We start from the raw sequence: 17,671 nt of genomic DNA on the forward strand, positions 1-17,671 counted from the left end.
CAGTTTTGATTTCTGCTTGGGTCACCAAATCACTCTGAGCGAAGTAGATGTTATTGATTGCGAAGCACACTCGATCGTTGTCGGATTCGTCTTCGTCAAAATCCATTCTGCTCAAAGCATCTGCATGGGGTATCTGCTCCCCTGGTGTGTACTTCAACTCATAGTCGAAGACCATTAGAGCTATTGCCCATCTTGTGATTCTCGCTGATGCTGTCTTCGGGATCTCCTCGTCTGGTGCAAAGAGATATTTGAGTGGTTTGTGGTCAGTCTGTAGGGTAAATCGTCTTCCAAGAAGGAATTGCTTCAATCTTGTGACCACAAAGACAATTGCCAGTGCTTCCCGCTCTATGTTCGAGTAGTTTTGCTCCGCTGGAGTCAATTTTCTCGATACATATAAGACTGGATGTCCTTCTTGCGAAAGAACCCCGCCAATGGCTTTTTCAGAGGCGTCAGTAGTAACTGTTGCTTCTTTTTGTAGACTATATGGCTGTACTAGTGGGTTAGCACATAATTCATTTTTTATGTCCTCAAAGGCTTTTTGTTGCATTTTGCCCCATGAGAAATCGCTATTTCTCATGTTATTTAAGGGTAGCATTTTTGTTGCAAAATCAGGAATCATTCTTCCGTAAAAATTAGCTAGCCCAACAAACGATTCGAGTTGTTTATTGTTAGTTGGTGCTTTTGCATTTTTTATTTTTTCAACATGTTTGGGATCTGGTGCTATTCCCTCCTTTGAAATGGAGTATCCCAAAAAGCTAACGCTATCGACTGGTTTTGAGTTAGATTTTTTCTCATTAATAGTAAAGTGTTTCTCACGTAGTCGACTCTTGACTGCAAGCATTCTCTTGTCTAACTGCTCCTTGGTAGTCCCATACACCAATACATCGTCTTGAAAGATCACAACACCTTTGATTCCTTTGAGTGTTGATTTTATGCAATTCTGGAAGATTGAAGAAGAGTTTTTCAATCCCTGAGGTAGTCGGCACATCTTGAACAGTCCCTGAGATGTGTTGATTGTGCATATATCTTTTGCTTCTTCGTCAAGTTCAATTTGATAGTAGGCATCTGAGAGGTCAATTTTGCCAAAGTATGAGGCCCCATGTAGGTTATGGAAGATCGTCTCCATGTCTGGTATTGGGTAGTCCTCATCCATGACCTTTCCATTGATGTGCACTTTCAAGTCCACGCAAAGTCTCAGTTCTCCATTCTTCCTTCTCTGCCACACCACTGGAGATGCATTAGTGACTCCTCCTGGCTGTACCGGTTCAAGGATGCCTTGTCTGGCCATTTGTTCCAGCTTCTCTGTGACCTTGTCTTGAAGAGGTAGAGGTATTTTTCTGGCTTTGCAGAACATTGGCTGTGTTCCTGGTATCAACTTCACATGAGCTTTGTAACCCTTCACAGCAGGTAGGTGCTCGGCTGTTATGTTGTTCACGCCGTGCTTGGGTAGAAGGTCTCTACCAAGTAGTCCAAATTCTTTATCAGACTGCACAACTGCAAGTTGTTTTTGAGTGAGCCTGCTTCCGTTCCACTCAACGTCACAAGTAAGTGATCCCAGAAGCGTTAATTGATGACCATCATAAGCTTCAAGATGTCTTATCTTACCATCCAACTGAAGTCTACCAAGCTCAGTCCATATTTTTGATGATATCACTGTGCTATCTGCACCTGTGTCTACCTGCATTTTTACTTTGCAGTTATTTATTGAGATGTATTCCCATGTCACAGACATGCTAAAGATTTGTTCTTTAGTATAAAACATTCCCATCTCTGATGCTGGAGATGCTTGCTCTGAAGAAACATTTTCTTCTTCGCAAAAGTTATTCTGTTTATTGTACTTACCTGAATTTGGTTGGGGTTTGCTTCTACACAGTTTTGAGAAGTGTCCCACCTTTTCACAGGTGTTGCATTTCGTACTTAGCGCTGGACAAGGTCTACTAGAGTGTGGCTTACCTCCACACCTAGTGCACAAGTTGCTGCTTCTATTAGCCGTAATTCTTTCATTTGGTTTTCGAAAGGTCTTTTTGAAGTTGAACCCAACTTCTTCTTTCACCGTAAAGGGCTTATTACCTGATGAAGAACTTGCAAAAGCCATTGCTTGACTTCTGAACTGTAAACTCTCGGTCATTTCATTAACCGACATTGCTGGTTTTGCTTTAATACCGTCTAGTAGTCTAAGTTTTGCTTCAGGGTCCCTCAAACCTGAGATAAACTTTACTTTTACCAACTCCTCTTCGGGATTGGCCGCTGTTTTCAATTTTTCGAAGTCACAATAACGTGCTTCTTCTCTAAGACGTGCTAGGAAGTCGTCGTCTGACTCCCCTACACCCTGTATAACAGACAGAAATTTAGCCCTTTCTGCCGTTACTACTCTCTCTTTAGGAGAAATATAGTTTTGAATCGCCAATCTGATGTCTTTATACGGAGTGTCTATTAAATTCCTAGGACTCATTAAGCTCCTAAGTTTAATGATTGCATCTTGCCCGCACATACTAAGAAAGAGATTGGTTACCTGTAGGTCCTGTACAGTACCATCGGTGTTGACCTTGTCCTCTTTCTTCTCTGCGCGACATTTCGCCACAAAAGACATAATCCACGCAGTAGCTGATTCTGCATTCTGTAGATCCAAAAGTTGTCTGTCTGTAGCTGGTCTGGACACCATTGTCGTGGTCGATAACACGGGTCAAAGAATTCAATAAGTTGAATTTTAAATTAAATTTTGAACTGAAAATATACAAAAATTAGCTTGTATTTATAGTGGTTATCTATGCGAAAATATACAGAGAAAATTTAGATTAGCTAAAAATATTTTACATGATTGGCATGTGAATAGATCTTAACTCCGAATCCCGGAGGTGATATTCTATTATCATCAACATTTCATGAGAATCATATATGGCTTGGGTACAATCGAGTTCATTAGTTGGAGGTCGGTGGATGTTAGAATCAGGTTTCTGTTGGTGGGAGAATTTACTTCTGACATATGATTGATAGGTCAATAAGATAATGATAGCGCCAAAACAAAATTAGAATTGAGTTTAGTTTTGTAGCCATTACTTATCGACACATCAATAAAGTTCGTCAGGTAAGTTCTTCTTTCGTTCTTTGAAACTTTAATAAAACTTCTAAGTTTCTTGATGTTTCATTGAAACCATCACAAATACACTCAAACTTTTTCAATCCAAGCCAATTTAGAGAACATAAGTGTTTTCCACAGATTTAATGTAATAAGATTGTGTGTAAAATCCAATTGCACAAATTGGTGAATTATGCCCGGTTTGTGGGTCTGTACTGACCACTAATGAAAAATTACGCCACAAGCGTCGTACATTTTTGGCATTTTGGGCTTTTCTTATGGGCGGAATAAAAAAAAACTTGTAACATCTCTGTGCTGTGCGTCAGCGTTCTTGCGACCAAAAATCTCTAAGTTAACTATGATTAATAAATGGATTAAGTCGCCCTTTTTGTCGAGTGCCGGCGTAACGTGTCGGGTTTCCACGGCGTATAGTGAATTTCCACTATTGATTAATTAATATCCGCTCAAAATGTGCAGGTAAACTGTTCAATTAGTCCTGAAACTTGATTTATCAATTTAATAATCAATTACTTAGACCTAATTCAGAAGCTAATGTTTTGGAAGATTTATGGCATCACTTTCTGGAGATTGTGGCAAAGAGCAATCTCTATCTTCTTAAATAGCTGGTAGCAAGGTGAGGGAGTGTTATGCATTTAATTATCAATCAGTCTTTCTTTCATTTCTGCCCAATTGACACGTTGCTAACAGAGCCGGGAAAATACACAATGTAATTATGGAATATTGAATCGCTAATTGGGGATAATTGCGATATTAATTTGTGGAAAATTGATTCAACACTGCGAGGATAACGGTAGAAAATAGGTCGTACAAATTTTGTAATTGAGTTGCACGCTAGTAAAAAAAATGAGCGTCATGGTTCACGGTATTTGCCCTTTTGGGCGATTTTGAACTACGCTTTCCTACTGTCGGTGTTGTCCACGGACGCTCACAACTCTAATTTTAAAATATGTGACAATAAAAATGTTTAAGAAGCAACTATAAATCTACTGTAAAATTGACAGCCTATCTTTCTGTAAGATCATGTCTTCATATTAAAAGAACACAGCAATCTGCCATTAATCTCATTTAAATGACTGGTATACAAGACCTTGGAATGCAAAATCCACAATAATATGGTCAATCACTTGTACGTACCTGCTGCCCGGAAGTTTCTGAAGTGTCAAGGCTAGTCCCACGATCGCACATCCTGCCCACCCCATCACCATATAAGGTTTTCTTCTGTATCCCAATATAGGCAAACAGTCATTCACTGCTCCGTATACTATCTACAAACCAATGCTCAACTACATTATTTTCTCGAGGAAAAAGAAACGATACTCGCGGTGTTTAATGATACTATTTAAATGACATTTTTTTCGGTCTAGATGACAAAAGGGGTCACGAGAAAAACAGGGGTGCTTTTCTCGACTCAATCAACCCATTTCGTACATCCGACAGTTCAGCATCAAGGACCTTCAATTTCGCGTTTAGGTGGCACAAGAATCTTCTTTATCAGAGGCAGCTTTTGAAAACGTTTTGCCCTAGACTGGCTACCTTAAAAAGTTTTCGAAAACTTATTATGACTTGTTGAGTTGCAGCAGAAGACATTACAATCGCCCTATATAAAGTTGATCAAATTTTTCATGGCACCGTACCCAAAAAATGAACTCTCCCTCAAATCTGATTTGATTTTTTTAAGAATGATTTTAACTAAAAAACACTTGTCTCATTCAAATTATTTTTCCTTTGCTTTTTATTAGTAGATACAATGCTCACAGCACTGAAAATTTACAATTTAAGTACATTAAGACGTTCAGTGACCATTTGACATATTTAACCACCATTGTTCTACGATCCTTGCATGGTTACCAGAACTTGATATACATGATTATTACGGGTGACTTCCGAATTCACTGACAGATTTGACAGAAGGTTTTGGCCGACAACCCAACCATGCAACAATTGTAATGTTTTCAGGTACTAGTGATATGTTGTTCAATCAAATTTGTGGATCAATCAGAATTAGGCTGTTGCCCGGATCAAAGATTAACCGGACAATTTATGAGAAATGTAATGACTCTGCCTGAAAAAAAATTTCATCGGACAAATCGTTCACAATTACATTTCCTTCATCGGCACTTGTTTTCAGAGCATTAAGCGGATAAATATGTAACATCTATCTACTAAAATACATGGCTTTTTCTTTGGCTGTCAGCGCATTTCTTACCTAGTTTCATCACGTTCCTGAGCTTCTTTTTACAATTTCAGGCTATCTCTCAGAAAAAAATTAACAACCCCGCTGTCTCGAACCTGGGTATCTGAATTGCTGGCCCTTTTTTCGTTCAATCGACAAAATTTTAACATATTAGTAAAAAAAAGATTTTTTGATGAACTTCAATGTTTAAAATGTTGAAATTATGTAATGAATGTGCTGAAAAAGTACTTCAGTTCTCTTCAGAGATGCGTTGACAATAGTTGATTTTGTGATTATTGTTTTCAGGATCTAGAACTAAACATTCAGCACTTTTTTTACACACAATTGCATGTGGTGTTCTTGCAATCAGCAGATTTCCTCCCTGGGGCTGAATTGTGCATTTTTAACAATTAGAAGTATAATTTCAAGGGCTAAACTTCCTTACTTAAAATAAATCGTGTCCGGACAAAACAGTCACAGACAAAACAGTCCACGATTGCAAAATATTCCCAGACAAAACAGTCCAAGATTGCAAAATACTCCCAGACAAAACAGTCCCAGGCAAAATAGTCCTGAATAAGTATTGGAACAGTTGTAAATATAATCTACAAAAAATTATCAAACATAATCTATGAAAGAAGCTTCTGAATGCATTGTTTTGCTTGATATGAATTATGATTAAATCAAAATTTCGTTTAAAAATACATTTTGTTGGCAAATTTATCTTGTAATGAGCTCAATTTTTTTACAGTGAATTGTAATCATATGAATTACTTAAGCGGTTTCTTTGTTCATTATTGCAAATATACTTGACCTTATCTTTAGTTCGGACCATTTTTGACTGTTTTGTCTGCTTTCTTGGGCCCATTTTGTCCACGACTGTTTTCTTCCGGGAATATTTTGCTATCGGATTTGTTTTGTCCGGAACTGTTTTTATTGGGACTGTTTCGTCTGTTCACCAAAATAAACATAACCAACTAACGTCAGATGGTATGCTCTCGAACGAGTATTGGGAGCTCGAATCCATTGCAGTTTGTTTTAGTCGGCGGAACAGGGGGATAACTAAGTTCACAACGGATGGCTTCAAATGACGTCATGAGATGTTATAATGTACCACTATAACCACTAATAATATTTAAGGGGGAAAATACACAAGTTTTGGCGCAATTTTCTTTTGAGTTTCAGTAGTGAGCTGCTGAGTTCAGCTGCCGACACTTGTGAATGAGAGAGAAATTGAGATAACGCAAATGGAAAAAGTTGTACGAGCAAGGTTGTTAGCAAGCAAATGAGCAATGCGTTTTTTAAATAATAACAATATGAACAATCTATGCAAAGAAAGCGTGGAAAGTTAAAATGCACATAAATTCCGTTCTATTTTAAATAGACAGCTCGGAACAAGTGCTGCTAATATAATTTTCCTGGAGCCTACTAAGAAACTATATTGATTGCGCTCCTTCTAGGCTTAATATTTTCATGTTTCAAGAACTTTTCGTGAAGTTTTCTTAGGTGCATTTTTGCCTTGATTTGATAACGAATATGTTGCTCTCTTCAATACAAAATAATTTGAAGTCTCCAAAATAAGCTCCGATAGATTGATTGTTTTTAGTGCTCAACTATAAAGGGAGAAAAAGTAACTCAGGAAATCAAAACGGTTAAACAAAAATTTTGCCTAAAAACAACATAATTACAATAATTGTTTCACACTTCGTCGTTCGAGAAATCTATTTTTCGAAATACTAAAAATAAAATGCTGCCACCATGAAGAACTCAAGTGCAGAGCTAATTCCCTTAAAAACAGCTAATTTTACGAGCTAGTGTAATCTGGAGTTTGTTGATTGCCCAGAACAATTGTTTTTCACACACAATACAATTCTTTACGCGTCATTTTACGAATCGTTCAAAAAGACGCCTCGAGAATCTAATTCAAAATTTGATAATCAGCAACAAAGAGTGAAAACTTAATGGCGTATCTTTAAGTTCCATTAAATTAAGATATCAAGTCATTTTGATCCGACCCCTCTTGAGAGGGGATGAACTATATATACAACTGGGGTTCTTTGTTCAGACAATTTTGACCGATCGATATATTCATTGTAGAGAGTTTTACGTGGTATCATTAAAAAGCCCGTCCAGCGTAAAATATGGAATTCAAAAGATTTTATTTGAATTTCGTTTTCTAGAGCGAGTTATCGTGATTTAAAATTTTGTGATCATTAGACATATTGTGTTATTTTTATTCATATTTTCAGGATTTTTCACCAAAAATTATGTCAATTTTGCTAAAATCTGTAGAAATTGTTAACAATAGTGTTGTTGATTTTTTTTTCAGACAAAAAGTATTGTTGACTATTTTGCTTTAATTTATTTAGCTATGTAAGGTGTGTGATTCACACGCCAATGATTGAGAGTTCAATCCCCTGCCTCCGTGAAGCTGTCTGTGTAAGGATGAGCTCTTACTTAACCATAGCTTCAGGTTGACCATAGCCTGACCAATGTTGACTGCAATGATGGTACCACGTCAAAGTTTCAGACGCAAAAAAGTGGCCAAAGTCACAAAAATAGAGAAATGATGCTCATAAAAAGAACTGTCTGAAATGTGGGGAATAATACGAAAAAGGGCAGTTGAAAACAGGGTACTGTAGGCCTAATGCTGTTCCTCTGCGATTACGCAGGAACCAAAATTATTAATATTATTTAAATGACATTTTTTTCGGTCTAGATGACAAAAGTGGTCACGAGAAAAACAGGGGTGCATTCCTCGACTCAATCAACCCATTTAGCACATCAAACAGTTCATCGTCGAAGACCCTAAAGTTCGCATTTAGGTGGCACAAAAATCTTCTTGTCAGAGACAGCTTTTGAAAACGTTTTGCCCCAGACTGGCTACCTTAAAAAGTTTTCGAAAACTTATTATGACTTGTTGAGTTGCAGCACAAGACATTACAATCGCCCTATATAAAGTTGATCAAATTTTTCATGGCACCGTACCCAAAAAATGAACTCTCCCTCAAATCTGATTTGATTTTTTTAAGAATGATTTTAACTAAAAAACACTTGTCTCATTCTAATTATTTTTCCTTTGCTTTTTATTAGTAGATACAATGTTCACAGCACTGAAAATTTACAATTTAAGTACATTAAGACGTTCAGTGACCATTTGACATATTTAACCACCATTGTTCTACGATCCTTGCATGGTTACCAGAACTTGATATACATGATTATTACGGGTGACTTCCGAATTCACTGACAGATTTGACAGAAGGTTTTGGCCGACAACCCAACCATGCAACAATTGTAATGATTTCAGGTACTAGTGATATGTTGTTCAATCAAATTTGTGGATCAATCAGAATTAGGCTGTTGCCCGGATCAAAGATTAACCGGACAATTTGTGAGAAATGTAATGACTCTGCCTGAAAAAAAATTTCATCGGACAAATCGTTCACAATTACTTTTCCTTCATCGGCACTTGTTTTCAGAGCATTAAGCGGATAAATATGTAACATCTATCTACTAAAATACATGGCTTTTTCTTTGGCTGTCAGCGCATTTCTTACCTAATTTCATCACGTTCCTGAGCTTCTTTTCACAATTTCAGGCTATCTCTCAGAAAAAAATTAACAACCCCGCTGTCTCGAACCTGTGTATCTGAATTGCTGGCCCTTTTTTCGTTCAATCGACAAAATTTTAACATATTAGTAAAAAAAGATTTTTTGATGAACTTCAATGTTTAAAATGTTGAAATTATGTAATGAATGTGCTGAAAAAGTACTTCAGTTCTCTTCAGAGATGCGTTGACAATAGTTGAATTTGTGAATATTGTTTTCAGGATCTAGAACTAAACATTCAGCACTTTTTTTACACACAATTGCATGTGGTGTTCTTGCAATCAGCAGATTTCCTCCCCGGGGCTGAATTGTGCATTTTTAACAATTAGAAGTATAATTTCAAGGGCTAAACTTCCTTACTTAAAATAAATCGTGTCCGGACAAAACAGTCACAGACAAAACAGTCCACGATTGCAAAATATTCCCAGACAAAACAGTCCAAGATTGCAAAATACTCCCAGACAAAACAGTCCCAGGCAAAATAGTCCTGAATAAGTATTGGAACAGTTGTAAATATAATCTACAAAAAATTATCAAACATAATCTATGAAAGAAGCTTCTGAATGCATTGTTTTGCTTGATATGAAATATGATTAAACCAAAATTTCGTTTAAAAATACATTTTGTTGGCAAATTTATCTTGTAATGAGCTCAATTTTTTTACAGTGAATTGTAATCATATGAATTACTTAAGCGGTTTCTTTGTTCATTATTGCAAATATGCTTGACCTTATCTTTAGTTCGGACCATTTTTGACTGTTTTGTCTGCTTTCTTGGGCCTATTTTGTCCACGACTGTTTTCTTCTGGGAATATTTTGCTATCGGATTTGTTTTGTCCGGAACTGTTTTTATTGGGACTGTTTCGTCTGTTCACCAAAATAAACATAACCAACTAACGTCAGATGGTATGCTCTCGAACGAGTATTGGGAGCTCGAATCCATTGCAGCTTGTTTTAGTCGGCGGAACAGGGGGATAACTAAGTTCACAACGGATGGCTTCAAATGACGTCGTGAGATGTTATAATGTACCACTATAACCACTAATAATATTTAAGGGGGAAAATACACAAGTGTTGGCGCAATTTTCATTTGAGTTTCAGTAGTGAGCTGCTGAGTTCAGCTGCCGACACTTGTGAATGAGAGAGAAATTGAGATAACGCAAATGGAAAAAGTTGTTTGAGTAAGGTTGTTAGCAAGCAAATGAGCAATGCGTTTTTTAAATAATAACAATGTGAACAAGCTATGCAAAGAAAGCGTGGAAAGTTAAAATGCACATAAATTCCGTTCTATTTTAAATAGACAGCTCGGAACAAGTGCTGCTAATATAATTTTCCTGGAGCCTACTAAGAAACTATATTGATTGCGCTCCTTCTAGGCTTAATATTTTCATGTTTCAAGAACTTTTCGTGAAGTTTTCTTAGGTGCATTTTTGCCTTGATTTGATAACGAATATGTTGCTCTCTTCAATACAAAATAATTTGAAGTCTCCAAAATAAGCTCCGATAGATTGATTGTTTTTAGTGCTCAACTATAAAGGGAGAAAAAGTAACTCAGGAAATCAAAACAGTTAAACAAAAATTTTGCCTAAAAACAACATAATTACAATAATTGTTTCACACTTCGTCGTTCGAGAAATCTATTTTTCGAAATACTAAAAATAAAATGCTGCCACCATGAAGAACTCAAGTGCAGAGCTAATTCCCTTAAAAACAGCTAATTTTACGAGCTAGTGTAATCTGGAGTTTGTTGATTGCCCAGAACAATTGTTTTTCACACACAATACAATTCTTTACGCGTCATTTTACGAATCGTTCAAAAAGACGCCTCGAGAATCTAATTCAAAATTTGATAATCAGCAACAAAGAGTGAAAACTTAATGGCGTATCTTTAAGTTCCATTAAATTAAGATATCAAGTCATTTTGATCCGACCCCTCTTGAGAGGGGATGAACTATATATACAACTGGGGTTTTTTTTGTTCAGACAATTTTGACCGATCGATATATTCATCGTAGAGAGTTTTACGTGGTAACATTAAAAAGCCCGTCCAGCGTAGAATATGGAATTCAAAAGATTTTATTTGAATTTCGTTTTCTAGAGCGAGTTATCGTGATTTAAAATTTTGTGATCATTAGACATATTGTGTTATTTTTATTCATATTTTCAGGATTTTTCACCAAAAATTTTGTCAATTTTGCTAAAATCTGTAGAAATTGTTGACAATAGTGCTGTTGATTTTTTCAGACAAAAAGTATTGTTGACTATTTTGCTTTAATTTATTCAGCTAAAATTTAGCCTTTTCCAAAAATTGCCCGAAATAAGCTTCTTTAGTCCACTTTGATTAATATTGCCGGAAGTACACACTCAAAAATAAGTTATACCATAAATTTTAACTACAAAACTAATAATTTTTTGCAGGTTAAATTATGATTTCTTGGCTTTGATTCTACTATATTTTGCTTTTTTTCCTGTTTTTAGGTATTGGTCCATTTTTCGCTTATTTCTTTCTCGTTTTGTTGCATTATCACTATTTTGAAAATTCACATATTACTTTGATTGCTTTAAAAAGAGGCACAAAATTGAACATAAAAAATCTTTAAAGGCATGGATTATGACCTTAATGTCTTCAACACCCCTTTCTCGAACAATTTTATGGAATTTTTTTTGCCATTTTACATTTGTCAATTACTGTAGTTTTTATACTTTGTCTTTTCTTTTTGATCGTGTCAAATTTCCTGGCTTTTGGCAGGTTTCATTGACTTTTTGTGGAAATAAATGAGTCTATATTTTGATTTGAGTAGATAGCTGATGGCTTTCATGACTTTGAAAAGAAATATTCATTAACATTCTTGAAAACATTTTTTAACTTTTGTTCCTTTTGTCTCTTTGTTACGTAGTCCCCTTTATTAATGGCCACATAAGACAATGTTATCGTCAAGGGAAAGGTGCAAGTGTACAAGATCTAATGTTTTTAAAGATTTCGTTTTAAATTTACTGGCTTCGACACAGGTTATTTTGCAAAAATATGATTTTTGATTGTTGTCTAAATTTGACGCTTTCTCTGTAGACGCAAGACAGATTCTATATCAATTTAGGCTTGAAGAACTCCCTCTGGACAAATAGGGGAATCTATTTAATTGTTTCTTTCTGTAGCTATTGTTCGTGACTTTGGAAATAATTGTTTTCGAAAAACAAAATTACTACTTTATTTTGTCCTTTTGTCTGTTTTTGTCTACTCATTACTTATTCTCATTAAAAAGAGCTCACCACATTATTGGCGTTTGAAAAAAGCTCAGTTTAACATATTTTGAGGGGCAAAACATGACTTTACGGCTTCGAAAGCGTTTTCTCGCAAGTTTTAATTGATTTTTTTGTTTTTAGTCTCTATTTGTTGTTCTCTTTATAACCGCATCAAAAATTTACTGAAGACAGGTCTTACTGGAGTATTTGATCAAAAAGATTTGTGATGTTTTCAAAGGTTTGCTAATGGTTTTCATTACTTTGAAACTAATTGCTTTTAAAAATTTATGCCAATTCTTTAATTTTGCTGTTTTTTTTGTCTAATTGTTACCGAGCCTAATTATGGAGTAGTCTCATGTCTTTTCTAGGGAGGTACAAGTTGTTTTGTTTAATTCCAGTTTTATCAGACGCTATTTTGACCTTGCTAATAAATTTTGCTTCTTTTAAAAATTGGGCATAAATTTTGGATGTCATTAAAGTTTGTTGTTATTGTTGTTTGATTTTGTTGTTCGTCTTGACTTGCTTTCTTAATATTGGTTGATCTATTCAATCTAATGCGGCACTTTTTACTCCACTGAGTTATCTGCGTTGGAGGCAATCCTTTTGTTCATACACACGTTTTTTTTTTGAAAAATACTGGGGTTTTCTATCTGTTCCATATCTGGTAGACCTTTATGCCAAAAATGCGGATGAGCGGGGTCGGAACTTTATGTGCGAACGCACATTAACGAGCCTCCTTGTTTGTATTCAGATACAATGAAATCCATCGGATTTTTCTACATCGTCCTTTTATTAGGATATTAATTAATATTTTATCTAACACACTAACATTCATTCTGGTTGTTGGCGTGTGATTCAAGTGTTATGTTTTCTCTTCCCCTTGCAGGCTAATCCCCCTATCAGCTAGTATTCCTAACACTCCTAGGGCGGATAAGGATATTTTTCTACGACCGTCAACGCAAACAATAAAAACCTTCAGAGAATTATGAACAGATCTTGTGTCATTTTAACCTTGAAACTCCATGGCAGACTAATGGCAGACAATGCCACATTGAAGAAGTCTCCACTCTGGCCCATGTAGGATGTGAAGAACTCGTAGTTCACACTGATGGAACAGCTGTAGCATATTCCCACGCAGAAGTACTGCAGGAACAGACCGATGTGGTCTAAACTCCAGTAGTTGATCTGTTCCACCACACCACCCGCCAATGCTACAAGAACAAATAAATAAACATAGCTTACTTCGGGCACTGTTCCTCCCCGAGCCCTGGGTAACATTCTTTTAAGACTGTTGCCAGATAAACGTTGCAATCATATCATTTAACAATGGAGATTTATCAGATAATCGTCTGTTTAATTTGTTTAGGGCCGGCCCTTCATAATTGAACTTTTTAATCATCGATTATAGTATATAAATTATAATTATGAGTCCCAACACTAAACAATTTTGATTTTCAGTAGAAACACAAGTTTTAGATTTTTCACACAAGACAATGAAAACGAAAAGTTTGTTCACGATCGAAAAAGGAAACGTTTACCAATTTTGATACCGGATAACATCGTTCCACGAAACGTAAAATTCTTGATAAGACATTGGTTAGATTTGTGATGAGGAAGCCTTGTATATCTAAACAAATTTGAAACAAGATTTTTGTTTGTGTTGGCAAAACCGCCAAAGAATTCCATGATCTTATCAATATTTACAAAAGAATGTTGCTTGTCGAGACATGACGAAGGGATGATCTTATACAATTTGTCAAACAGATGATTATCTTGCTTCTCTTAACACACTGTATCGACTGTACATCTCTAGATAGTCTGGTTAAATGGTCTGATCACAGGGCAACGTCCGGCTGTTAGGCTGATTAGGATCGTCTATGAAAGTGGTGTATTAATAGGGCAAATTCTGGAAAACACAACCTGGGTAGTTATGAACTAGTGACATCAAATTTAAATTTGAGTTATAACTTGCCTGTTTCATCTGAACTGTTGTCAAGTTCATGAGCCTGATAACGATCTGAGTTATTGCAGCTGTTATTTATATCACTTCCTGCAGAGCTTCCTTGAGGTTGTGTCGTGTTTCGATTGAGCAGTGTACTTTTCTCGCCATATACGACATCTTGATCACACCTGTAAACATTTGATCTATTCATTTTACAAAGCAAATAAATCATAAGAAGAAGATAAAATGAGACTTTAAATTACCCTAAATATTTTACATCATCAATTGGACATAATTGAGGCATAATTGCGAAAAAAGTAGATCACTTCGCTTGAGTTTCCACCAAACTTACAGTTCACATCTTTAGAGTTTACAGTTCAAACCGCGGCACATTATAACTCAAATTACTTGAACTTAATTATGACATAATCAGTCGACGTAAGATGATCAATTTGAACAATGATCTTTTATCACGCACCCGCAAAACCTACAAATTTTCTATAAAAGTTCTGGTGAATCTTGAGTTTTTGGAAGCAAAATTAAGTCTTCCAATGCCTTGACATAAAAATTTATTTCGTTCTCACGGTTAGGCATAAAGCACGATTAGATATATACTTAATAGTTCAAAAACCATAATTCTCTTTTGCAAGTTTCTGTGAATTTTTTATGCTTTTTTGTAGACAAATGAAATCGGGGCTCTATTCGTCGGAGAGAACCACTTAAAAATTCATTAATATAAATTTGGTTTGGCTGTTCAAAGTGAAAATAATGAAAATCGTAACTCTGGTTATCTTTTTCTTAACCTCTCAATAACAGAAATATTGGTTTAGTAGATCGTAATTGTTTTGTTTCGGGACTCCCCACTTATGTTTGCCGCTTTCTCAAACGTTTTGTCAAATACGGATTTGATAAGGATTTTTTAATCAAGTAGCCAAAATAAAAGTCATTATATTGGTGAAAAGGCATACTTTTTGTCACTAGTGTATAACAAAGAATTAATGGAATAGAAACAAAATTTATTGTCAAATTCAGAAGAAATTACTGCTATTTACTTCAACATTTCTGTACTTATTCTTTTTGTCAAGCAAAAAATCTGCTCTACAGTGTAAATATTGTCAAATCAATGTTTTCAAAGGTGCTTTCCTGGCGATTTTATTGAAAAAACGACGGACAATTAAATTTAAAAAAATACAATTATTACCTTCTGATAATTTTGTCCAGCAAGTTTCGTTTACAATTTTGAAAAAAAATTTATAGAAAGAATTATTAAATTGTTTAGTTAACCCTTTAATTCTATATACTTTGTTGTTGAAGACATCATTTTGTTGATGTAGACTTTAAAGGCGTAAATCCGCCCTTTCTTCTGTGGCTTCCAGTTATTTTGTATTTGTTTGTCAGTGTTAAGGGTCTTGTCTAATGTGTATATGAAAATTGTCCTAGACAAAGATCATTCATCAAAAAAGTACATTTTCATTTCTTCGTCAAAAATTAATTTGAGTTGCAGCTTCTGTTTTTGCTTGGATCGTTCTAGTTTAAAATTGGCATCCAATACAAACCAATTTTAGCAAAAAAAAAAGTTACAAGCTGAAAAAAAAATTGGTTATTTTGGATTGTAACGACTCATTTTTTCCAAAAGGCAACTATCAGACTTGAAATAAAAAATTGTTTCATTTCAAATTTTTTTCAAATTTTTCAACTATCACAGTTAGCCATAATGCTTGATTAGATTTATACTTTATAGTTCTAAAACCCTAATTATTTTTTTTCAAGTTTTTGTGATTTTTTTTTTGTTTTCTTGTTGACAATAGAAATCTGGGCTCTAATCGTCGAATACAAACATTTAATAATTCATTAATATCAATTTGGTTTGGTTGTTCAAAGTGAAAATAATGAAAATCGTTACACTGGTTATCCTTTTCTTAACCTCTCAATTACAGAAATATTGGTTTAGTAGATCTTATTTGTTTTGTTTCGGGACTCCCACTTATGTTTGCAGCTTTCTCAAACGTTTTGTCAAATACGAACAGCAAATCAGCTGACAAAGGAAAAAATTCAACCATCTTAAATTATAAATTTTTCATCAATCGCAAATCTCTCAGGAATTTCATTGAAATTTCCATTATGTGGCAAATGCTAAAACGGCGATTTCTGTGAAATTGGTGTTCTGTGAAAACCCGCAAAAATAATCCTACAACAATTGAAAATTCGTTTGGCTTTTCGAATTGAAATTTATGAAGATCGTTACTCTGGTTATCTTTTTCTTAAACTCTCAATTAGATAATTTTTGGTTTAGTAGATCTTAAATGTTTTAGTTCTGCTCTCACATATTTGTTTGTAGCTTTCTCAAACGTTTTGTCAAATACGAACAGTAACCCAGCTGACTAAGGTAAAATTTTAACCATATTTAACATAAATTTTTCATCAATCGCATTTCTCTCCGGAATTTCATTCAATTTTGATCACCTGGCAAATGCCGAAAACAGTGATTTCTGTAAAATTTGTGTTCTGTGAAAACCAGCAAAAAATCCACCAACAAGTTTTCTTTCTTGAGTAACCATTTGTCCCTGTTAAGGATTATTAAATCAAGTAGCCTTACTATATTAAGTCTACTATAGTAAGAATCACTATATTAAGCCTTACTATATTAAGAATCACTATATTGGTAGAAGCCATACTTTTTGTCACTAGTGTATAACATAAAATATTGGAATACGAACAAAACTTATTGTCAAATTCAGAAAAAATTACTGCTATTTCTTTCAAGATTTGTGTATATATTCTTTTTTAAGCAAAAAATCTGCTCTACAGTGTAAATATTGTCAAATCAATGTTTTCAAAGGTGCTTTTCAGGTAATTTTATTGAAGAAACGACGGATATTTAAGAAAAAAATTACAATTATTACCTTCTGAGATTTTTGTTCAGAAAAATGAAAAGCAAGATGATGACGTATTGTTTACAACTTTCAGAAAAAATTATAGGAACAATAATAAATTTGTTTAATTAACCCTTTAAAATTCTATACTTTGTTTTTGAAAACATCATTTCGTTGATGTTAACAATAAATGCGTAGATATGCCATTTTTTCTGTTGCTTCTATTTTTTGGATTCTGTCAGTGTTAAGGGTCTAGTCTAATGTGTCTGTGAAAATTGTCTTAGACAAAGATAATGCATCAACAAATTCCATTTACATTTCTTGTTCAAAAATAATTTGACGTGCAGCTTATTTTTTAACTTGGATCGCTCTAGCTAAAAATTGGCATACAAAACAAACTAATTTCAGCAAAAAAAAGTTACAAGCTGAGAAAAAAATTTGGTTTTTTTTTATTATAACCGCTCTTTTTCCAAAATGCAACGATCAGACTTCAAAACAGAGAAATGTTTCGTTTTAAATTTATTTCAAATTTACCAATTCAGTTTGACAAAAAAATTCTATATTTTCATCTCCAATCCGGACTTGAGTCTCAGAGCATTTCAGCACTGAATCGGTACATTTGAATAGTAGAAACAGTATTTATTTCTGGAACTTCACATGTCCAGTGTACATTCAACAATTTTTTGTCCATTTAATCTTCTTCACTATGATTTACTTGCGGCCATTAAGTTCGCAC

The 17,671-nt window shown here is 34.7% G+C and overlaps 1 protein-coding gene across 2 annotated transcripts in view; it reads right to left on the reverse strand.

Moving 5' to 3' along the window:
• LOC142352817 (folate-biopterin transporter-like) overlaps positions 1-14,398 on the reverse strand; it is a 74,951-nt gene extending 60,553 nt beyond the window's left edge. For both annotated transcript variants that reach the window (XM_075404952.1, XM_075404953.1), the window contains exons 1-4: positions 14,326-14,398; positions 14,093-14,250; positions 13,132-13,331; positions 4,232-4,362 (exon numbers count right to left, since the gene is read on the reverse strand). In XM_075404952.1, coding sequence (XP_075261067.1) covers positions 4,232-4,362; positions 13,132-13,331; positions 14,093-14,250; positions 14,326-14,366 — 530 coding nt within the window. In that variant the 5' untranslated portion in view covers positions 14,367-14,398. The remainder of the gene's footprint in view (positions 1-4,231; positions 4,363-13,131; positions 13,332-14,092; positions 14,251-14,325) is intronic.
• Between the last annotated feature and the right edge of the window lie 3,273 nt (positions 14,399-17,671).

Source organism: Convolutriloba macropyga, chromosome 14 (genome assembly GCF_964194025.1).
Source record: "Convolutriloba macropyga chromosome 14, txConMacr16.3, whole genome shotgun sequence".
NCBI lineage: Eukaryota > Metazoa > Xenacoelomorpha > Acoela > Convolutidae > Convolutriloba > Convolutriloba macropyga.